Source organism: Molothrus aeneus, chromosome 2 (genome assembly GCF_037042795.1).
Source record: "Molothrus aeneus isolate 106 chromosome 2, BPBGC_Maene_1.0, whole genome shotgun sequence".
Classification (NCBI taxonomy): Eukaryota; Metazoa; Chordata; class Aves; order Passeriformes; family Icteridae; genus Molothrus; species Molothrus aeneus.
In genome coordinates this window covers 75,364,439-75,389,078 of record NC_089647.1, presented here as the reverse complement: position 1 = coordinate 75,389,078, position 24,640 = coordinate 75,364,439, and the positions used below count along the sequence as shown (strand labels likewise).

At 37.7% G+C, this 24,640-nt stretch overlaps 1 protein-coding gene across 1 annotated transcript in view; it reads right to left on the bottom strand.

The window, feature by feature from the left end:
* Positions 1 to 24,640, bottom strand: part of GPC6 (glypican 6) — a 721,607-nt gene that overhangs the window by 192,929 nt on the left and 504,038 nt on the right. Inside the window, exon 4 of the mRNA XM_066545104.1 lies at positions 5,139 to 5,304. Within this exon, the coding sequence (XP_066401201.1) occupies positions 5,139 to 5,304 (166 nt within the window). The remainder of the gene's footprint in view (positions 1 to 5,138; positions 5,305 to 24,640) is intronic.

Genomic DNA, 24,640 nt, shown 5'->3' with positions numbered 1-24,640 from the left:
AAAAGCAGCATGGTCAGCATGGCGAGGGAGGGGATTCTGCCCCTTCACTCTGCTCTTCTGAGACCCTACCTGGAGTGCTGCCTCCAGCTCTGGTGTCCCCAGCATGAGAACATGGAATGATTGGAGCAAATCCAGAGGACCACGAAGTTCATAAGAGGACTGGAGCACCTTCCCTACAAGGATAGGCTGAGTAAGTTGGGGCTGCTCAGCCTGGACATGAGAAGGCTGCTTTGAGACCTCATAAAAATCACAAGAAAATAGTTAAGGATTACCATTACACTGATTTTTCTCTGAACCAAAGTGAATCTTGAAGACAGTTAATCCTGTAATAAGCCATTAAAAAAGTCAAATCAGGGTAGCATCTTGAAGCATTAAAAGAAAATGTTTATCTTTGCACATGGAACAGAGAAAGCACAGGGACACAAGGACTTTTGTAAGCAGTAAATGAAATTGATTGCATATTTTTATCACTGAAACTTTCACTAGGAGTAAGTAGTTAAGGTTTCGTTGCATACTTTTTCTGAAAATAACCAAGGTGCTCTAAATGAGACTGCATGATGTACTCTTCCTCAGGAGAACTCCTAAGGTAAGTGTCTGAGTTATACTGATGGGAAGAAAAAAGCTATTCTTAAAGCACAACAAGAAGAATGCTAATTAGTAATGCAGAGCCATTGTAATGACAATAAGAGAAATAATTTTAACACTGTCAGGAGAATCTTTTGCTGAAGCCTTGCAGATATGATTTTCTCCTTTGGTGAAGCCTGGCAGGATGGGAGGCAGGAGGAGGTGTCTGGCTCTCAACTCTGCGGGCCTTGAATCCTGCAGTGTGAACACCCTGCATGCTGATCTGCCTTACTGCACAGTAGAGCTTATCAAATACACTCAGAGCAAAGCCACTTGCTCCCCACTCTAAGCAGAGGACATAAACTCTTGGCTCCTTTTCACAGGCAGGGATGCAGTCTCTGCTACTGCACAACTTCTCAAGTGTTTTCCACAATCTCCTGCCTCATAAAACATGGGGGTATGGTTGAGGCGAGTCTGATTTATCATTGAATAATTTGTAAGGAAAAAAAAATAAAAATAGCCATGCAGTGTTAAACCTTCATGGATTGCATCTGATACACTGCTACACAGGCATTACACTGCATCACTAACTACAGCAACAAAGCATTTATCAATTACTTTGGATCTCCACAAAAAAAGCTCAGATACAGTAATTACTATGATTAAAACAACTATCTGGATTTTTATTCTTCTGTTGTGCTGAATTACTTCTATAAGGATTGTCATATTTGGCTCACAATCTTGCTAGATTTTCAGATTTAATATCATCTATGTTTTTGTCTCAAGACAGAAGAAACTTAACTCTAAGGGCTAATTGTGAAAGAAATTCTCCAAAAAACAAGTGGGTTATGGCCACTTTGCTATCCTGAACCTGTAATTAAGGCAGCTGTCAGAATGAGATGCACTTGCTTCCATGGAAATGATCTTTTTGCAGCTGTTGATTCTGAAACTGAACGAGGATATGAAGAGAAAGTGTGGTGTCCGCTGAGGTGGGCTCATTCCTCAGCTGATATTTCTGCTGGAGAAAAAGAGCAGTTGAAGGGAAATAAATGACCAATTATAGGGAAAGATAAGGTTAAGGAAAGTCAAAGAATCTCAAGATAGGAACAGGGACTTAAATACAGGTTAGCAAGAGAAAGAGGAGTAACAACAGTATTGCTAAAATTGGATGCCATTCCCTAAGATACAGGGGCTTTAAATTTTTGTAAGTGGGAATAATTTTATCCATCTCATCTGTTTTTGTGACAGAATGAACAGTGGGACGCCTGATTCTTACTGCTGTTAATTGGTATAGCTCCATGGAGAGAAGAATAATTTTGACTATATCTGTTGGGCCTTGAGAGAGAAAATCCCCTTTTCCCCACTCCACAGAATCAGTCAACTCCTCCCTGAGGCAATCTACTTCCTCAGCAGTACAGTTCCTCTGCTCATGCATTTTATCTTGCATTTGCTAACTTTGCTTGAGACTGGTGCAAAGGAGATTATGATGGGTAACTGACAGGCAAAACATCAGAAGCAAGCTTTGCAAAATACATATTTTTAAAGTCAGTGTGGCGGGTTTGCTTTTAAATACCTCTTAAATATTTTATATAAATACCTGGAAGGTGCATTTTTTCATTACAGTTTTATAATTATAATATGATATTAAAGACTGTCTTCCTTTCTCAGGCAAAATTCTGAGTTGCAGATGATCTGCTAGAATGAGATATGCAACATTTGGATTTTATCACACAGTAATATAGGCAACAAAATACAAAAAGCTTGTAATGAAACGTTACACAAAAAGGACACAGACTTTAAGGTGACAAACCAGGAAATATACAATAAGCCATTCATGCTGCTGCAGCTGTTTCACCTCCTACCAATTTTCACAGTCTATAAAATCTTGGAAAGCACCAGATGTTTAGGGGAAGTTGTCCTACTCTCCCTAGCTTTGAAAGAAGAGGCAAGATTTATTAGCGCTATATATATGTGATTTCAGTCTTGACTTCTATATTTATAAACTAGGTGAAACATGCAACACATCCTGTTGTCAAACAGCTCATTTACTTTCCTCTGCTCCTCCTCACGTGCAGATCTTGCCTGTTGCTGGACCATTGCTGTAACTACAGAACAATTTCCGGACATGCAGTCCAAAACACTGGATTTACTTAGTTACTGGCAAACATATCTGAGAGTTTTCTCCTAGTACCAATTTCTATCAAAACAACCTTGCAATGCACAGATTATGAGCTAAGCAAAACTATCTTGTGTATGAATATGCACCAACATTTGGGATTCCTGCCTAGGCAGAGAATGTTAATGCACAAAATTATCTTTTTTTTCACTAGTGCATGGTTCCTAGTATTGGAACAGGGATAAAAACTGCTCATGCGTTATTTCCAATCTTTCATAGCTCAGCAGTGCTGTAAAATGCTGCTGTTCGTTTTAATTCAGTGAGTAGAAGTTTTGTTGTGTTTACCACTAAGGGAATTGCATGTGTTATTAGAAAGCCTCTGACAGCTGTCAGAGACAGAGACAACTTGCCTCATTTCAGTCTTTCATAAAGGAAGGACCCTCATCTTCAGCAAAGCTGTCAGAGGCCTGAAAAATGGGATAAAACAGAATACCTTTTCCAAACACATGAAAATCTTTGTACCTCCTCTATTTTCTTCCCCATAAAGTTACAGAGGGAAAGTTGTTTCATTAGGAGAAAGGGGAAATATAATTTGATGTATTTGGACTGTATACTGCCTTGTCATCACTGACCTGCAGGGATAATTGCATAGTAGCCTGCCTGACATGGTATTTAATAAATTAGCACTATGTTTTAACATAACATACAAGCTTTCATGCAGTTTTTATTTTCTGAGAGCAAGAACAATCAAAACCAAAGAGACATTGATGCAGACAAGGCTTTGCAGCAAAGATTCTGAAAGTCTGAATCTGTAAGCATTTCCACACTTTCCAACACGTCTCACCATGCCCAGGACTCTCACTGAATTTAAAGCACCAGAAAAGGAAATCTTCTCTCAACAGCTGAAACCTTAACTTCCAGCTTTTGATTTAAACTGGTACTTGTCTTAATAAAAACTCTCTTGTTTCTTTTAGTTCAAATGTTTTGGGTTTCTTTTCTTAAAAGCCTACATTATTAATTTTTTTAAATCAGAATTAGCGACATTTCAGCACTTGCTTATCATTCAGTGACAAGGGAAGTAGCTTGCAATGTCCTTAACAGGTTAGAATTGTTTTCCCATCAGCTCCTACTTAGCTTTCTTATTTAGAGTCTCCTTTTTACTCCAGTAATCCCACGGGTATCCCTCCATGCAGCACTGTTTCTGATGTCAACTCCTTTAACCAGCACGAGAGACTGGGAAGGTAAATGTATCAGCATCATTTGTTTAATATTGTTGTTTGCATGCTATTTTTATAGCATGCTCAATGCTCGTTTTCACTTTTCATACTCTGATTCATTTTTCATCCTGTTTTCTTCTCCCTATCCATCTTGCACTGCTGAGTAAAGCAAAAATCCATGAATGAGTCAGAGTCAAATTTTCAAAGTCACATTGGTCAGTGGGGTTTGAAATTAAGCAGAATGAGATTGCTTATGTTTTATCTTTCCAAAAATAGAAAATAAATTTCCTTTCTTTGACTGCAATAAAGTGTTATCACATTTTTTCCAGCTGCATTTATTTTTCCAAAATCCAGTCTAGACTATGACATAGGCTAACTAACTGTTCCATTCCTTCCATATTATCATCAGCCTTGTCTAATTGTCATCCTATTCTATCACCAAAAGCAACTTAAAAGTAATATTTCTTGATATATGTTATTCGTCTGGGAGGGTTTTTTTTTGGTTGTGGGATTTGGGCTTTTTTTTGTTGGTTGTTTTTTTGTTTTGCTTTGCTTTGCTACAGGACAGATGAATGGCTCTTTAAGGGACAATTCTTTCTTTCTTATTCTTCATTTATTTGAGTGAAAAATTATGTGAATAAATTGTGGGAGCAGTATTTCTTAAATATATATTCTACGCTCCATTCTAACGTGAGGTTGCATGTTTGGTACCTTCTATTCAGTACACTGGAAGTGAGACGTTAGCATATTTTAAGCAACAATGAGGAATTAATAATTTCTCATATATGTAACTTTTAAAGCTTTTTGACCATGTACTACCAGAATTAAGAACAGCAGCTGTTGTGATTTATGTTGACTGGATGTTATACAATGTTATTATCTTCTCAGCTTGCAAGGGCCTCGTTTTAAGTTGTAATACATACTATTTCTGCCATGTTAAGCTTGTTATCAAATCCTCAACCAAATCTTTCTCAACATTTCAAATAGCATGTAATAATTCAGCTCAGGAGCTGTAACACCACATCATTCCTTTGGAAATATGAAATGTGAAACGTGACTGGCTTAGGGCATGGTGAGCAGTCATTCCTTACTGCAAGCCATGAAGTTCAATTAGAAAGCGAGCTGCATCTGCAGTTGCTTCATTCTGAATATTGACCAACAGCGTCTTCTAACCTCACAGAACCCTGCAGAAATTTGATATTACCAGAGTTTCCTTGCACTAATATTGAAACTCTTCTTACCTATGAACAGATTCCACTCAGTATCCAAATCAGCCTGATTTGCTAGGCAGCCCTTCATTACATTGAGGCAATAGTTGTTGCAAGGTTTCACAGTGGGAAGTCCTCTGCAGTAAGGGCAGTACAACATCTTCATTAACGCCCGGATGCACCCTGGGGTGGGACTGACCTGCAGAGTTTAAGGCAGGGAAAGAAAAAGAAAAAGGAGGAAATCAATCTCCTGTTCTGTGAATCTCGGGGTGGCTGAGATTATGCCTCTCAAGCAGTAAATGCAGAAGGGGCAATTTGTGAAAAGAGCTCAACCCTTAATAAAGCCCTCCTATAAAGCTAATCAATTCCTGCCAATTATCTTCATTTAGCACAGCAGCGACTTTCAGGAATGCAAAAATCAACACTCCCCTACTGACAGCAGTGCTTGCCTCCCCAGCCCTCCCACACAAAATCTCCTGGAAAAGCAAAGGAAAAACATCCAGGGAATCAGCTGGGTAGTTAACTGACTGATCCTAGCATGGAGGATCCTGAGGAGGCTTCTCCCTCTTCGTATGTAAACTAGAACTGTCAGTCACACCAGCACTGGATTAAAATCTCCTCTTTATTAAAACACAGTAAATCCAGGATAATCTTGACAGTTTCTATAAATTTATTCTGAACTACACGATGACAAAGGGATATCATTCCATTTTCAGACAAAAATAACCTTCTTTCTTCTCAGACAAATTCATAAAGAGATTAGACAGGGTTTGTTTGGGGTTTTTCTTTTTTTTTGTATGCTTTTGACATCTCAAGTGACAAAAAGCATTATAGACAATCTAACACATTTCAATTTTCACATCAGCATGGCACATGTCAGCACATGTGAACTTCTCTTCTGTATTTAATTTTCTAATCTCAGACTTTAAAAGTCATATGTACTAGTAAAATATACATTTTCAGGGCAGAGTTTCTAACATGGATTAAAATTGCACACTAGGTACTACTCACACTAGCATTTTGTCACGGTGCAGTGGAGCACAAGTATCTCATGCTGGATTGACAATCTAGAGCAATGACAAAGAGCTGCAGGTTCCCCAGTGATTTCAAAGTTCCTGGACAGGAGATTGCAAAGCAATGGCACTCCTTTCACTCAGCCTGTTGGTTTATGAATAAATGCATCTCTACTGATATGAATTTGAAGGGATTAAACTATTTTTCCATAATAATGGTAACTTGTGCTGAAAGCATGAATCTAACTTTGCACTACAGTGGTACAGGCTGAGCTGATTGATGTCACTCGTATTATCAGGATTGTACTAAAATTGTGTTTCTTTTCTTTTTCTCTGGAATTTGTTTCTCCCTTTTTGATGTGAAATCATTGATTTTTAGAGAACTATACAGAACATAGTCTTTACACAGGACATTTTTAAATTAAAATGGTTCTGAGATATAGCACATGCTTCTGAATATGCTCGGAAGGGATTTTTGCTTTGGTTTCCTAGGGACTAACTTCTGCACTTTACTAGCAGAACACTGATGGTATGTGTGAAGGTATATTTATCCATCCTTTTCCAATAGCTTTTGAACCATCAGCCAGTTTCAATCAAATTTAACTGAGCACTTCAGGTCTCAGAACATTAAGATCCTACATGTTTTTTCTTTTAAACAGACAGTTGAGAGAAAAAGAGGAGAGAGGCTCTATTATTGCCTTTATTGAGGAAAAGGGTGAAACATGAGGTCAACTCCTCATAGATATCAAAGAATCCACATTGAAAATGATGTTATGAATGACCCATTGGTTAGAAAAAGCACAAGGGGAAACTTCCTCATTGAACACCTTATTGAACAGCAGAAAATCCAAATTCAAAAAAAGGTGGACTTTATTATTTTCACTGCTCAGAACTACTTTTTAGAGTCACTTATCCAACTGCTGTATACCTCCAAACCTAGAACAGGTCAATTTTTACAAAAAGACTAGCACCATAGAAGGAAGAAAGCAGAATACTTATATTTACGGTCAAAAACAGAATCTTCAAATTTGCATTGAAATTGCTGCTTAAAGCCAGAGATATTTTCATTTGTGAGTATTGAGAGTTTTATCAGTTAGGTTCCTTTCATGCCTAAAGTTATGCTTCTTCCCTGTTCCAGTAGTCTTGTCAATGCCAAGTTATCAGCACCTAGTTGACCCCTAAATTCAGCTGGAATCCACATATTTTCCCATCCATACCTTCTCAAATCCACTTTGGTACTTGTGCTGACATATATCTATAAGATCTTCATCTTATACAAAAACTTCCTGTCAATCTAATTCTTGAAAAACACATCTAAAAAAGAGAAGACAGTCCCTGTCTTTATATTATATATTACCTTTCTTATTTTGTCTTTATAGAGAGCAGATACTATCAATATTTATGTGAGCCTTATTTTATAGTGATTGTGCTTTACTCTGCCAGAGATCCAGATCATGTCCCAGATCTGCTTGGACAGGACCCTAAAGGCCAGTTAGAGTATCTATTTACACAGGCCCTGTGAATCCTAAATTCTTGTCACATTACACAAGTCCTTTAACAGAGTACTCCTGGTCACACTTCCCTGTGAAGAAGTCAGGATAACTTCCAACCCCTCAAAAAGAATGAGCAGGACCCAGGTGTATCATATCTTGCCTGAGTGTCTTAATATATCAGACAAAATGGTGGCATCATTAACAGCATTTTACAAGAAAGCAAGGTGCTCTGCTTATGTTAGGAGTGAAGTAATACCTTTTTTAAGAGAAGCAGCCAAGAGGTGGGTCAAAGCAAAGAGCAGATGGAGAAGGTTTCTACAGAAGCCTCTGTCATGTTATTTATATCTGCATCTGACATATCTACGTCATCCTCTGACAAAGACTAGCACAAGCAGATCCTTGCTGATCAAGCTGGATGTTGCAGAACTTGGTTTCAAAGTGTGCTATACTGGTGACATAAAATACAAGCACAGATGAATTGCTGTGCCTGCTGGCTTGCATTCACTTCCCTTACTGCTCACACCTTCTGCTCCAAGCTGGCCACATCCCATACTACCACATTGTATTGGCACTACACCTCCCCTGGGTTCCACTTAGTGCCTGAGTGACTAAAATACACAATTATTATTTTGGGTAGTTATTTTTCAGCTCAAAGTGTTCTGAATAATAGGAGTCAGTAGTGCAGGCAGTGGGAGTAAAAGGAAGCTAAATATAATCTTGTGTGTTTTGAAGTGAGACCGGAGGTTTCATAGGGCTTAGACTATGCTCTGCTCAGTGTTGAAAGAAGGGAGGGGGCCACAACAGGACAGGTTTATGCAGGTTTCTGGAGACAGTGTCTATCCTGCCTAAAGTGCATTGCAGGGGGAGAAAGGTGGAGAGGTCCAAAACACATCTGTGAAGAGGGCTAACAATTAAGCTGTGACTCAAGCAAGGGATGAGTCCCCTTCTCAATCCTACTCCATATTCACTTGTCACTTAGCAGTACTGGTGTGCCTTTAGGTATCCAAACTGTGGGTCAGAGAAATATTACCAATTGCACAGCTACTTTAGAAGTCTGAAGGCTAAAAGTTAAATGCTGTATAACAGCAGTTAAGTGCTTTTCTGAACCTAGTCTTCAGTGAGCAGCCAGATTTCAGCTCTGAGATTCAGCTGTTTTTTCTGTACCTTTGTTTTCAAAGAATACAGTTAGATCTTTTTCTTCCCTCAACAACAGCATATCTCTTGTGCAAAAAATAGTCACATTTTGGTATAAGTTTGTGATATCTTGGTAAGAACCAAAATATAAAAAGAATCCAACTTAGAGTGTGAGTATTTCAGAAAGCTATGAACTCCTGAAGTCTGGAGATATCACAGAAAGTTGATTTTGAACCACCTTCTTGCTGCTGGAAAATGCTATGAAATGCATTTTGAAAGCCAATTTCTCATTTCCATCTTAAAAGAAAATAATATTCAGAGCCTCTCACACTTAAGTACTTTTCTGCAGACCAGCCAAAAAGTAGATACTAATTTCATTCAGAGGTATTCAAAACCTCAAAACCTGCGTTTCCTGAGGAGAGGTGTTTCTCAGCTCAGGAGTTTCAACATTTTTTCTGTAATTAACATCTTTGCATGGGTACAACTTTGGTTTTTTTTCTTTTTTTTTTCTTTTCAAACACGTTGCAATTGGCTCTACAATAATCGCAGCAGAGAAATTTGCATAGACTTCAAAGTTTAGAAATAACTGGTTCATACCTAAATCATACAAATCAGTTGGATCACACTGAATGACATAACTGGGGAAACTGCTATAGAGGAGTCATTCACTACTGCATGCTGTCTCCCTGACTGACTAGGACAGCTTCATTTTAGCATAAGCGTACGTGGAATACAGCACATCAGAAAAGTGCCTTTCTGAGCTTTGATTGAGCCTAGTAGCTTCAGGACATGTTACATTACTGCATTTTGTAACATTTTCTGACAGCTTCTGTTTTACCTAAATGCATGTTTTTGCATACATGCAAAACCCCCCAAAAGCAATATTCTTAAGGGCTTCATTACTGAACACTTGTTTTCCCCCTTCAGAAAGTCTAGGAGGAATATTATTTCATCTAGAAGAGAGATTTTGCAATGGTGAACTTGCAAATATAAATAATTGAGGAGAGAACTTATTTGGGTAAAAGCCAGGAAATTTTACTCTCTTGTAACACTGCATTTGCAGACTGCTTTGTAATGTATTTGACCTGTTTTTATAATCAAAATCCTTGGCTTTGTCAAGTATACAAATATAAATCTTTTTTTCGGATACAAAATATCAGAGAAACTTATTAAACAACTGGTCACCTTTAGAAGGATCAAATATATTGAGACATGGTTTCTCTTTTATTTGTAGGAGATTTCTTACCAGAGTAGCTGGTATATGTTGTCTGGTAATAAGGTAGGGGTGTTCTTCCAAAGTTATATTGAATGTACCTAAACTCACAGAGTAAGTCCATACACCATACTTAGGTCCAAACCCTGTCATTTCTTGGCATAAAATAAAATTTGTCAAATATGAGCAAAATGAATCACTGCTGAGATCACATCAGGGAACACACATACTTCCTATGTTTCCTGTGCACCCAAAGGAACTCCTCCCACTTGAAATCATGGAGTCACTCTTTAGCATGAAGACCTTGTAGGGGAAACTGCTGGGAGGAACCAGCCGATCCAGCCAATTTGCCATGAAAATAGATATTCTTTAAAAATGCCTTTTTGAAGGAGAGGAGGATTAGATTTTATGCTTCACAAGCTCTACAAATGCATTTACATTCAAGCTGCTGGATTAAAATTGGAAATTTCTACTTCTTTCCCATTGGGTGTTCAAGATGAGGGTGAGGTATATTCCTGCAATCCCATGTAAACGGTCTGTAAGTGGAGAGAATTTTGAAAGGAATCACTGTCTAACAACTAAGTGTTGGCTAAATCACGCAGCTTTCCTCTTAGCAAGCTGATGTATGTCCAGCAAAGGAATGGTGCTCACTGTCTGAGAAACTGAGGTACTGGCATCCTTGAATTATTTTTGGATCTCTGTATAGTCCATCTACTTAATGAGAGAAAAACGAATGTTTCCCAAGCATTATTTTATTCATGGCCTAAATATCTCAAGAGTTTATATAGGACTAGAATCACAGAATAACAGAACATGTTGAGTTGGAAAGGACCTATCAGGATCACTGAGTCCAACTCCTGCACAGCACCATCCCCAAGAGTCACACCTGAGAGCATTGTCCAGAAGCTCCTTGAGCTCTGTCAGGCTGGTGCTGTGACCACTGCCCTGGGGAGCCTGTTCCAGAGCCCAACCCTCTGGGGGCAGAACCTTTTTCTAATATCCAACCTAAACCTCCCTGACACAGCTCCAGGCCATTCCCTCAGTCCTGTCACTGGTCACTGCAGAGAAGAGATCAGTGCCTGCCCCTTCTCTTCCCCTCATGAGGAAGCTGTAACTGCAGTGGGGTCTCCTCTCAGCTGCTTCTCTTCTCCTGGCTGAACAGAACAAGTGACCTCAGCTGCTCCTCATATGGCTTCTCCTCCAGGCCCTTCAGTATCCTTGCACTATGAAATGCTTATGTATGAGGCCAGGTCAGAGTTTTAACTTGCATACATTTGAATGTCTTGACTAACTTCAAGAAGTCTCCTTACATTCTTTTACCAGAAAGTTAATCTGTAGAGAACTCCATAGTACAATTCTAGGGATTCCTGTCCCAAAATCCTCCACAGTTTAATTCTAGCATTACTATCAAATATTCTATTTAAAGATCAAAGGGGACATAAGGATTAGTTGTTCATGCTTGTGATTTCAGAAGAAAAGGAAGAAGAAAAAACATTTAATTAAGAATTGCATTCAATGTGCTAGTACTGAGGAAGTTTCTCCTGAGCACAAACCTGTAATTTCTGACCCCCAATTATAGCAATGATGTAACCAGGATCAGACTGAGATGTATCACAAAGCACAATTTATAGGGTATGCAAGATTATTAGAAACCTTTGGATCACACATCCTAAGAATTTTTTCTTTAATTTCATCTTTAATTTCATCTTTAATTAACTTCAGGACAATGACTAAACTTCAGCGCAATCAGTGACTATTTTTTGCCATATACCTTTGACATTTTCTTCTCCATATGTTACAATTACTCCCTATTGATTTTTTTGTTGTTGTTTATTTTTATTACTGGGAAAAGCGGGTAAAGCTTAGCTGGTAATGATGGTTTTGTTCCTTCTGCTCTTTCTTTTCTTCAGAGAAGATCTGATCACTGTTGGATCCAAGTAATTAAATTTTCTTTTTGTCCATATTTTGTCTGTTTTCATGAACACTGTGTTATTGCTGATTTAATTTAACAGTCAAGGTATCAAGAAAGCTCTTTTCAGTGGATTTCAGCTGAAATTATGTCTGTATGTATCCAATTATAACTGCATAGAAATATTAACAAGATTTTGAATGCACTATTGAAGTACTTCTCATTGCTTCAGACTGGCTCATAGAAGCTAAGCTCAGTTCACTGCTTTCACAGATAGCATAATCTGATATAAAAATAGAAGTATTGCATCAGCCATACCTAGTTAGGAATTTATGTTGTAGAAGGTAAATTTGAGAATATTTGCTTATATTAACCAGTCTAGTCTAGTCTAATACTAATCTCCTAAAGACAAAAATAGCTATCTTTTTAACAATTTCATCCCAGTTGACTGTAAGCTAGAAGAGCTGGTTTAAGTACTGCAGCTTTGTACTAGTACCTATGACTTTGTGCTTGAATTATATCAAACTGAAAATAAAAAACTACAGCCCTTTAAGCAGCTGCAAAATTCCCACAATCCTGGGATAGTACATCTTATTAATATGATGAGACAAAACATGGTCGTTTTAATTTTAATATATTAATATCCCACAAAATATTTTTCTAGCAAATATATAATGTATAGTACAAGATGTTCATTAAATAATTAGAAAAAATTTAGGTCAATATAGTTGAACCCTAGATAAGTTTTATAATGTAACAATAAAAATGACACATTTACTACCTGATAACAAACCATGTAACACTAAGAAAGAAGAGGAAGTTTTAGCCATTGTTCTTGTCCAACTGAGATGTCCTTTGCCAGTATCCAAGGCTTTGAAATAATGAGAAACATGGCAACTATTTTTCTAAAGCCTGTTAAAATTAGAGGCATTTTTCTTACTTATTTTGTCATCTCAGTTGTGTTCCAGTATGTGCATAATTCTGGAAGGTGTACTAATATTGCCCCTCTATTTAGCAGATGAGAAACCATAAAATATTACAAGGAATAAAGAAATTCCTTTATAAAGGGATTTAAGTATATAAACCCCTAAAAGCTATGCATCAGAATTTTTGAGCACTACCTATGGGCATCACTCTTATCTATAATTTGCCTAAGTTATCACAACATGTAATTGTGAAGGTGGTCATATGAAAATAATGGCTGGAAGTCTCTAAAAGATTACAGCAGGAGGTTGAACATCAAATAATAAATAACGGTTGGAGAGGTCAGTTGTGGAATTTCACAATTTCTCTACAGAAGTCAAGAGCAAAAAAAGACAAGGTCGAAATGTTCAGATGTTTACTTGGGTGAGACTGAAGCTCTATTTACAGAGAAAAAGAATAGCCTCCCCTATTTTTAGGAAACTAGGAAAATTACTTATCAGATGATCTGAATACAGAAAATCTAAATTTAGAAAGCCTCTTGAAAAGCAGCAGTCACAAGATATTTTGTGTAAAGCTTATTTTTTAATCTCTTGATTCACTTCTGAATGACACTTTAAAGAATATTTTTACAAAATATGATGTTTGAACACTCAGATATAAATATTAAAGTGTTCTTAAATCCTGTTTTACCTGTCAGAAACATAATTAAATTCAAACAAACTTGGTGGGAGTGAAAATTTATTTGACTTACAAACATGCAAGATGAGAAAATACTCCAGGATACAAGGATTTACATCCCATGAGATATCACTGAGCTGAAAAATCTGCCCTGCAATTTTTGTGGGAGAATATTTATCTTTCTCATCTGTTTTTAGAGTAATCCCACATTAAACAGAAGTTGAGGTACAGATTCCATCTGTTACTTTCCTAGAATTTTGAGGACAACACTAAGGTGAAAAATCTCAGAAATAATTTCTTCCATCCACTCCCAGAGGATGAAAGGTTTTCCAGTACACAGAAACAAAGAAGGAATCTCACAGCTGTTAGGCTTTCAAACCCCATCATTTCTTCTGGAATGTAAACTTTAAGACACTCTCTTAATAAAAAGTAGCTACTCTGCTTTCTTCTTAGAGCAAAAATATCTTAACTGCCTCTCACTTAAAAGAGAGTGGGCTCATTTCTTTCAGATTCCTGCTCCCTGTGAGGAAAAAAAAACCTGCTGTAGAGAAGTAGGTTAAGTATTGCCCAGGTACAAATCATAAATAGAAAGGGAAGTCCTTGATAATCTGGAAATCAAACCCCCAGATAAGCAGAAGGAAAAGCTCTGAGAGAAAGAGAACTGTCACAGCAGGAGATAATGATCAAATCGTGCACTTAGACGTTTTGTGCAGCAGTATGGGGATAAGAAAGTGATGTGAAGAATGGTCAAAGTCATCCTACTTGCAACACCCACGAAGTTTGAAATGCAGACTATATACCTGAGAGCATTCTTGCCGATTGCCTATGATTCACCATGCCAACCAAAAAAGCACCTGCGAAGAAAAGCAGTTCTCTCAGAGAGAGAGAGGCAAAACTGCTCTGATCACTCACAAGTACTCACAAGCACCTCTCCTTCACGGTCTACTGATGTGTGAATTGTTTCACTGACTTAAAAAGGGCATGAATCAGAGTGGTGGAAAGGGCTGTGGGATGTCTTATTTGTGCGGTGTCAGCAACAACACACTCATGAGAAAAAAAAATGCATATATAATATTGGCAGTCTTGGCTGATGACAAGTTATGCAATAATTCGAGGTGACAAGTGACAACAGATTGACCCAACTTGTTCCCGTTCCTTCCTGCTCTGAGAAACGTGGAGTCAAGATGCAAAAGACACTTTAAAGCTTATAGTAAGGTGGTCACTAAATAGTAATGTGATCACTATTGGAATTAGATGACAATGGCAATCTCTTAGAAACAGCAAGTAAGGATTTGTAGATTCCTTCCAGCTGTTTTCTCGTGTAATTAGTGAATTGTCTGGGCTGCATATTCACAGTGACAAAAGGTAGGAACTGGGTAGATCAGTACTAAAAGGAGGGTATTTTTGATAGAGAAAAAAAACCAACATGAGTAATGAAGCAGGAAAGTCCAAATTTGATGGCTTTGCCTACTTGTTAAGACTCATCATATTCTTATATTGAACATTTTTCATGTAAATTCAAATGGTAAAATTTCATTACTAGCCTGGGGCTACTGGGGAAAAGAGGCTAAGGAATATCCATAGAAATCAAACAAGATTTTTCAAGTTGCTCATGTTCTTGGTCCTGCTCCATGAAAATCAAAAGACCAAATAAAGAGTGCCCAGTTTTGAAACAAAACATTCACTCTGATTATTCCCAATAAGCTGGTCACACCGTGTCAGAGACAGGTTAGGTACAACACACAGTCATCAAGGCACAAAGGAATGAGAAACCTGCTTTAAAGAGGGACTGTTTTCTGAAGACTCTGCAGCCCAGTAAAAAGCAAGATGTCAATTTTCTGGGACCAAATAGAATATAATATTTTGCTTATTCTCCTTTTTAATGTTATGATGGGAATTAAGCACAAGATGGACCACAACAGACAGGACAGTAAAACAAATTCCATGTGAATCATACGCAAGTACAGAAATATTTACAGATATGCAGAAATATTTAATGATTTTCTTGTGTTCTAAAGGGAAGAAGGATGTCAGATCTTGAAGGTATTCCAGCAAGGATCTAGTCAGATACCTTGCTATGTACCAATAATCAATCACAAAGTCTTGGTAATATACTCAGTGTAGCACAGAGGCAGCAATACTTTAAAAATAGTTCACCATCTATTTATAGGATCCATAAATTCCCACCGCATTCTGTGGGCCCAAGTCATGTGAGATCACCCGACAGCTCCATGTTAACATTTCCTCCTTATGGTCTTTCTAATATTCTTGTTAGGTTTTCAGAGAGCTACTTGTAAATATAAGTACCATATATAAAATATTTAGCAGATGCTCAAGTGCACCTTGGGATGATGACTATGGTGTGGAATGACCTGTTTATGGGATGTGTGCTCCCATTCCTGTTAAGTATCACACTTGTAGTTTTTAGAACTGCATAGCTGAGAGTAAATCTTCATCTCATAATTTTATTTTCTTTTATTTCCCTTTTAATCCCTTCCTCATAACTCCTTACCTATGGAAGAAAACATAAAAACAGAGGGATCCTCCCTAGTGTCTGTGTGTCCTACTTCCAAGACACTACAACAGAAACATAGGGAGATGATTAAAACAAGAATAGTTAGGAGAATAAATGTTTCTATGAACAATGATTCTTCTCAGAATTTTGTCTCTGAGTTGTACACTAGAGAAAAACATGGTCCAAAGTACTAGTACTGGATGACTACATGATAGGAAGTCAAGTATATAATTTCCCAGAGAATGTTTTGCATATTAAAACAAACTATTTGTGTGTAAAAGACTCAACTTTCCTCTTTCTTCATGCTCAGATCCACATAAACATAAGAAAACCTGAAATCATGTATGAAAAAACTAAAATTAGACACATTGTCTTTTCCCTGATAGAAGAAGGGTGAACTGCAGCAGCAAATTGCTTTTATGATACCTAGTATTATAATAATATACTTTGGATACTGTAATTTTTGGGAAACAATTCCAATGGAAAGTAAGGACATTGTAGCATCAGTTTGAAAGAAGCAAGTACCAAATAAGAGACAATTTGTCAAGTTTAAGCTGCTATTTGTTTTTGCCTGCAGGAAGCAGATCAAACCTAATGATTAAAATATATCTGACAATCAGATTTACTTTTTCTTTTATTTAGAGATGGACTGTATGTGAAATTTGCTATTAAATCTTCATTTAACTTACCCTGAATTTTAGGTTGATGTACAAACCAGAAAGAGTGTCTACAACCATATGGAAATATTTTTAATATCCTGTTCCTCATAAATTCTCAGCAGGTAAGATGTTATTCAGATAACTTTTTCCTTTACCCAAAACTGAGCAAGAAAAGTCATTTTGTGTAGGGCTGACTAGTATCTAAGAGGCAGCAGATCTATAAATTAGAAAAATAAAAGAAGATATTACTGAGGTAAACAATATAGCCTAAAATTATTTTCTTTTGCTTAGAAATTTTGCCAGAGTAATTTAAACCCCAGCAATTTCAGTTATCTCTATGAACTACTGTAATTGTATTGATTTACAGTTCTTACTTTCTCAGGTGAAGAAATCATTCTTTTATGCGTCATCTTTTAGATCTGTCAACAGCCCTTGGAAGTGCTGATATTATATCATCCTCAGTGCTCTGCAGTATTCACTGAAGCCCTGTCCCAGATGCACACTTCCCAGCTGTTGCCTTAGATCATGTGCATCATCTTTTCTTATCACTTTATTATCTGATACATCCCCAGCTTAATGATTTTATATTAAATGGATTTGGAAGACATGGGAAGGAGTAATAATTTCCTCCATCCACTCCATGCATCAGCCCAAAAGTGCGGTGCTTCCAGTTATTGTGGTCACATCGTGATTGCATGTGAGGATGGGATATCTGTGCATAAACCCCCCTGTGTGCTTTCATCTTTTTTTTAGGTGGATTCTGGATCTGTCATGTTTGCACAGATCCTCTGGTGATGAAGTCAGTGGCCACAATACCAGCCCTTGACTGAGGGCCTGATGCAGCCGCTGCAGCGATGCTCTCCGTGGAGATCTCCTGAAATCTCAGCCTGAGACACAGTGCAAAAGGGGGAAGGCTTGTACCTGGGAGTGCCCTTGTACCTGCTGGTGTCATTCTTCCCAGGTGACTGTCACAGTCTTTCTAAAAAAAAAAATAGGGCAGTCTTGGTTGTACTGTTGACTGCACTGGTCCTTAACACACCTGCAACTAGACCAAGGAAAGGATTTATGTATTTCTCCCTCAGCATACCAAGTTCTCCTTTAAGAAAGTGAAAGAAGCTCTACAGCTTGTAAAATAAGATGTCAGTCCTTGCTGGATGAAAAAAACCCATTCATCTTGAACCTCAAAGGACCACACAGATTGGAGTGAATAACAATTTGACCCATGTCTCTAAGTGAAAAATGACTGAATTTATTGCTGGCTAAGTCAGAAAACCCAGTAAAAGGAAAATATATCTAATGCTTTTTAATGGCTACCTGGCAGTAAATTTGTATTTAAGCTATTCCATTGTCATTTGTCTTTATTTGATTAAGCCACCTGATTTATTAAACATGCTGGAATACAATTTATGTACAGCAATATAATCCACCTAGTGGTCTGGTTTCCAGAACCACAGGGATAAACACTCTCAAACCATAAAGGCCCTCTCAGTGCCAGATATCCATTTATAATGCCTGCAGAATGATGTCTCTTCCTTATCATCTCCGGTATGGATGAACTGTCAGCTACTCTACCACAACCTCTTTCCAAACCTTTTAAAAGTATGGAAAGTCTGTCGTGTCCAAAACACAAAGGTATTTCACAAGATGAGAGAGATGCAATATTATTCAGTGCAGAAATATTATTCACCTTCAGTGAAGAAGACAACAGGAATACCACTGTGAAATCAGCACTGCTTTAAAGACAGCTTTGGCAAGTAACATTGGAACAAAAATGTACAAAACAATGTTGCAGAAATGCTCCCTTGTGCAAGATGACTTCAGGAAGTGGATTCGTACTATAAGCAGCCCTTTACAACCCATATATCTCATTCCCATTCCTATATCTTGTTCTACCTATTATACTCTTGTCTGGCTGTGTGGACACACAAAATGGTGAGATCAGTGACATTGCTGCTGCTAGAGATGGAACAAAAATACTGCTGGGCACCTATTACAATGAGAAAGAGTTCAAGAAATGAAAAAAAAAGACAAAAGAAAACACGCTTAGCCAAGACTGAAATCCTGAAGCACAGGAGTCAGCCTCTCTTCCCACTTCTCTCTCTCACCCTACAATTATCAAGGCCACTGAAAAGCAAGTTGAATCTGAAAAATTTCACTATAGCTGGATTTCTTCATTCAGAGGAAAAGTGCTAACAAAATGCTTTACATGTTATCACTCCAATTAAAGTCTATATATTCCCTCTGTAGTAGTTGAGAATGTGAAAATTTTAACACCATTGCTTATGAACATAGGTGCACAAGAGAGAAAAGAAATTTCTTCAATATTAACATAACATGATGGGCTTTAACATAATGATCTTGCTATATTATCATTTAATGGCCAATCACATGCTACTGAATGAGCAAGCAAACCTCTTATGCACTGCATTTTATTTGTTTATTTTTAGAATGCTTAAATACCAAGTGACAACTCAAGATGGTTACTAAAGGAAGCCATTTCATTAATTACTCCTCTAAGAAGCTGATTTTTCTCTTTCTCTCTCATAAGAGAAGTTTTAAAATGAGAATAATGTTCCAAATAGAAAAGTCCACAATATGAGCTAAGTAAGAGTTAGATATCTGACTTAGAGTACAGTACAGTCTTGCAGAGGCTGCATTTGTTTCGTTACATGTTTATCTTTTATGCTCTATAAAAGATCTTGGTTTATATTCTTTTATTTAAAAAGAAAAAAATACAGTGTACAAAACAAAAAAGGACTTGTGGATATGAAGCTTTTTTAAATATGGTGGGATACCATGAAAAGCAAATTAAATTCTGCAGATTGATTTTACTCATTGCTTTTATTGAAACTAAAAAAGTTCATTTTGCTCACTTTATCTGATTAATTGGAATTACCAGTTGGTCAAGGGAAGAGATTGTTCCTCTATAGTCTTAGTTGGTGCAGCCTCTCCTCAAATCCTGCGTGCAGTTTTGGGCACCATAATAAAAGAAATATATAGAGCTATTAGAGGGTGTCCACAGGAGGTGTCACAAAGATGGTGAAGGATGTAGAGGGCAAGCCACATGAGGAGCAGCTGAGGTCACTTGGGCTGTTCAGCCAGGAGGAGACTGAGGGGAGACCCCACTGCAGTTACAGCTTCCTCATGAGGGGAAGAGAAGGGGCAGACACTGATCTCTTCTCTGCGGTGACCAGTGACAGGACTGAGGGAATGGCCTGGAGTTGTGTCAGGGGAGGTTTAGGTTGGATATTAGAAAAAGGTTCTGCCCCCAGAGGGTTGGGCCCTGGAACAGGCTCCTCAGGGCAGTGGTCACAGCACCAGCCTGACAGAGCTCAAGAGGCTCTCAGGCACATGGTGTGATTCCTGGGTGGATCTGTGTGAGATCATGAGCTGGATGTGATGGTCCTTGTGGGTCACCCAATATTCTTTGATTCTAAATCTCTCACCAACTCTTTTATGAAACTTAATTCCACTGAGCTGAGATTTGTTTCCTCAAAATGACTGTTTATTTAAGATTCTTGTTCTGAGCAGGACTGTGTTTTCACTGTATTATACAAGCACAGAAGTAAATACTTCCATGTTCTAAAAATGACAAGCATAATCCTGCATTTAAAATGTGAATTCTTCCCATTTTTACATGCTGCTTTTCAAACAGTAGCATTACAATGTCAACCAGTGACATTTTCATGGCATCATAAGGCTGGAAAAAATGTGTAAGAGTCCAACTATTAACATAGAACCATTGCAATTATTTTTCTCAATTGCTGGGTTTTCAAATCTGTGTAATTTGATAAAAATGTGGGGCTTAGTCCACAAGACAAATTAAACCTGAATTAATTACAAGTTTTATTACCACATATTTTCCAAACAGATCTGATTCAGAATCAAGAGAATTGAATATAAATATTTGATATTGATAATTCATAATATAAAATAGGAAAACAGTGCAATTTTGACTGTTCAGTGAATGTTGCTGCTATTCTGTGAATGCTTGAGTTTTCCCATATAGATTTTTATAGCAAAGCCTTGCCGTTGTATCTTAAGTCCCAATAAAGCAATTATTAGGTTCTTCTAGGTCCCAGTTAAGTTACTTCTTTTAGTATGAACAGTAAGTTTAGTTGTCTTCAAGAGATAGTGAAAGAAAATATTTTAAAACACTCAAGAAAAAAAGGAAAACCATTCAAACACTGATTTTTTTAAAACAAATTTAGAGAAATTTTGCTTTCACAGTCTTCAGAGGCTTCTGTACCCAGATTTATTTAATATCAGAAACTGTTCTGAATAGAAGAATCAAAACATTCGGAAAATGACAGCATGTGAAGTACAATAAATGAAAATTTTATGGAGTGCTTATATTCATTCTCTACTTATTTATGGGCACAAAAGAAAAGTGAAGATGGAGCTGCCGACATCAAAATCAAGTGCAGTCTATTCTAGGAACCATTTATAGTGTAAGTAAAAGTATAATTAAATAATGACTTCATTTCAGCAGGATCCCATGATAAGAATCAATAGTCAGGCCACTGATCTTGCATTAATTTGGCCTTACATTGTCACTAAATCTTGTCACAGCCACACTTTCATGACACTCTGAATTAACCTCGACTATAACCTTCCCTTTAAAATAGGAGGGTTTTTTACCTTCACCTTTCCAAAGGCTTCAATGGCTGCTTCCTGGGATTAATGGTATGCAACAGAATTCACATTTACAAGACATGATATTACATTTTAAAAGGTGCAACAGATGTAACAAGCCTTGCCCAAAAGTATCTTCCACATAAAACCATTAAATGAAACTCTTACATGTTTAACTTATCTGAGCCTTTGCTGAAAAACAGTTTCCTTTTACTTTAAGCCTTGTGTATTCCTTGGAAGTAAATACTGCATTTTGATTACAGTCATAAATCCAAAAAAGTACTATTAGGAAAAAAACATACAGACACAGAGAAAATAAACAGAACACGACTAACATCCTGCAATATTACTTTCAAACTTGTGGCCCTGCTGGTGATGTGTATTTTTTTAACGTGCAAAGAACCTTCTGATCTTCTCCCAGTCAACGATCAGCACCTCCAATACAATTTCTTTTGCTTAGCTTGTATTTGCTGCCTAAGACTTTCTGCTCTTGCAAATAGAAAAGGCTTCCCACTCCTTACAACTCTTTACAGATTTACTAAAAAATGAAACACTCCAGAAAATTTTGTGGATACTTTATAGCTTTAAAAACCATATGAATGAGAGCATAAAGCAGCTCCCTGTTCAAATGATACAGTAGGATTTATGGAGAGACATCGTTTTCACTTCAGGGTTTGTTAGGAAATGTGAAGCCGCAATGAATCCTTACCATTCTGGAAATACAAAATGTGCTCTTTCAATCTTGTCTAAAGATTTCATATTATGTAACTTCTTCTCTGGTGATACTTCATTAAATCATAGAGAAAACTCAATGTCTGCCCTCTCTGAAAAAGTCAATACAATAACTGGATCTTTTCATAAAAAGAATCAGTTTCAGATTCTTTGCTTTCCTGGGGGATTAAAAGCACTCTGGCTTTTGAAGCTCAGTGTGCCCTTGTTCCGATATCCAAGGAAGGTCTTATCCTGTACGTCTTATCACACTCACCTTTAGCCTGATGCCAGAACTGTTCTCTCAGATACTGGACTGTTTTCTGCCTTTGACTAAGCAATGGCATAGCCAGCTGACTACCAAAAAGGTGCCTTAGTGTTCAGACTCAACATTGTCCCTGAAGCTCAGCATTCAGACTCTGAAGGCAGTAGCAACAAAATAGAGACAAAAGGAAATTGGAGACCTTTGTATTTAATTGCTCTTTTATGGTCCTGTATCTACATGTTGTGAAACACAGAAGTGCAAAACCTTTTGATGTAATTTTTCACATCATAATATCCATCTCAAGGAACTCATGAATTTTTTTTAATGGCTTGGTTTGGATGGGACCTTTGGATGGGATAATCTGCTTCCAATCTCCCTGCCACGGGCAGGACACCTTCCACTACACCAGGTTGTTTAAAGTCCCATCCAGGCTTGCCTTGAACATTTTCAGTGATGCCGCACCCAGAAGTTCTCTGGCAAGCTCTCTGTTCCAGTGACTCACCACCCCTATAGTCCTTCCTTAGGTGTAATCTAAACCTACCCTTTTTCAGTTTAAAGCCAATTCCCTTGTGATATAACAGGCCCTTGGAAAAAGGCCTTTGCCAGCTTTTCTGTGAGTCCCTTTTCAGTACTGGAAGGCTGCCCAAAGTTCTCTTGGAGCCTTCTCTCCTCTGGAGTGAGTAACCTCAACTCTCTCAGCCTGCTCTCATATGGGAGGTGCTCCAGCCCTGTGGTCATCTCTGGACTTGCTTGAGCAGGTCCACATCCTTCCTATGTTAGGACCCCCAAAACTGGACACAGTACTCCAGGTGGGGTCTCACAGGGGCAGAGTAGAGGGAGAAAATTACCTCCCTTAATCTGCTGATCTCTTGTCTGTGGTGAGAAGTGACAGAACTTCAGGAAATGGCATTAAACGCTCTTAGGGGAGGTTTAGGTTGGATATTAGGAAAAGGTTTTTAACTCAATTCTTGTGATGCAGCCCAGAGTGTGTTCGACTTTCTGGGCTGTGAATGCACATGGCTAGCTCATGTTGATCTTATCCACAAACACTCTGTGTTCTTCTCAGCAGGGCTGCTCTTGATCCATTCTCTGCCTAGCCTGTATTTGTGCTTGGGAGTGCCCCAAGCCAGGTGTAGGACCTTTAGGCTGGCCATATTAAACTTCATGAAGTTCACACAGGCCCACTTCTCAAGCCGGTCAAGGTCCATCTGAATGGACCAGCATACTGACTGCACCGCTCAGTCTGGTGTTTTAATACAACCTTCTAATCCACAGTACTATACTCCTTGTTAATTATATGTTTTGCTTTCCTGGATTCAAGATCATTCAGATATGAGAGGAAGCAACAGCTCAAACAGAAACTATACAAATACACAACATTCTTCTTTTTTTAGAAAATCTTTGACAGACAAATGTGCATTTATTTCTGTCTTAATCTTCATTCATATGGATTAATGCTTGGGTTTTTATGACCAAAGAAAAGGTTTATCTTTGTTACTTAGCTGGACAATGGTTCTATAATATTCAGTTTTAGAGGTTCAATAAAAGCATAATGGTGAGTAGTAAAGCTTAATCTACTCTACACCATTATCTAACATCCATATAAAAACATAAGAAAGCTTTAGGGAGAGTTTGAGTTGACAAGTCAGCTTTACAATGTGCTTTGTCCCTTTTCTCATTGCCAGACATCCAGAAAAGGACAGGCATTCTCAGTACTTAGCTGACATTCCATTCTTGTAATAGACCAGACAGGGCAACTAAATAAAGCAAAACCAGATGACATTGACATAATGTTAATAAACTGGAAGGCAATCTAGCAGCATTTTCATCTTCACAGCAGTCAGGGTATCCAGTAGCACCATGAAGAACCAAGCAGGAACCAAATGGATTTGTTGCCACTAAAGAAGTATCACAAGAGTGTTCCAGAAGGTGCATTGAATCCCATTTTCTTTTTAGTTTTTGACATTATTGTATGGTAGAGAAAATACAGACAGGGGGGTGTACTTGTACACAGAACTGTGCTAAGACTTAAAGAAAAATATTCCCTGTTCCACAGTGGCAAACTATTTTTTTTTCTGTAAGCTAATGAGACAGAGCTAATATCTGCTTGTCCTTCATCCCGTAATACACTTATTATAAAACCACTATTCAAATTACAGTCACATCTTATTAGACAACAGATGGTCTTATCTAAATTGGTTGGTTAATTCAGGTTCATGATTTTGTATTAATAAAGTCACAACAATGAATCAAACCCTCCTAGAACTCTTCATGAAGTCAGCCATGTGTGGTAGCTATTCAGCAAGAAGCAACAAACTTGTGGAAAGGCCACTTGAGCCAAAGTTTCTTAGGAATCCTCATTATTGTGCCCTTCAAATGCATTTCTTCT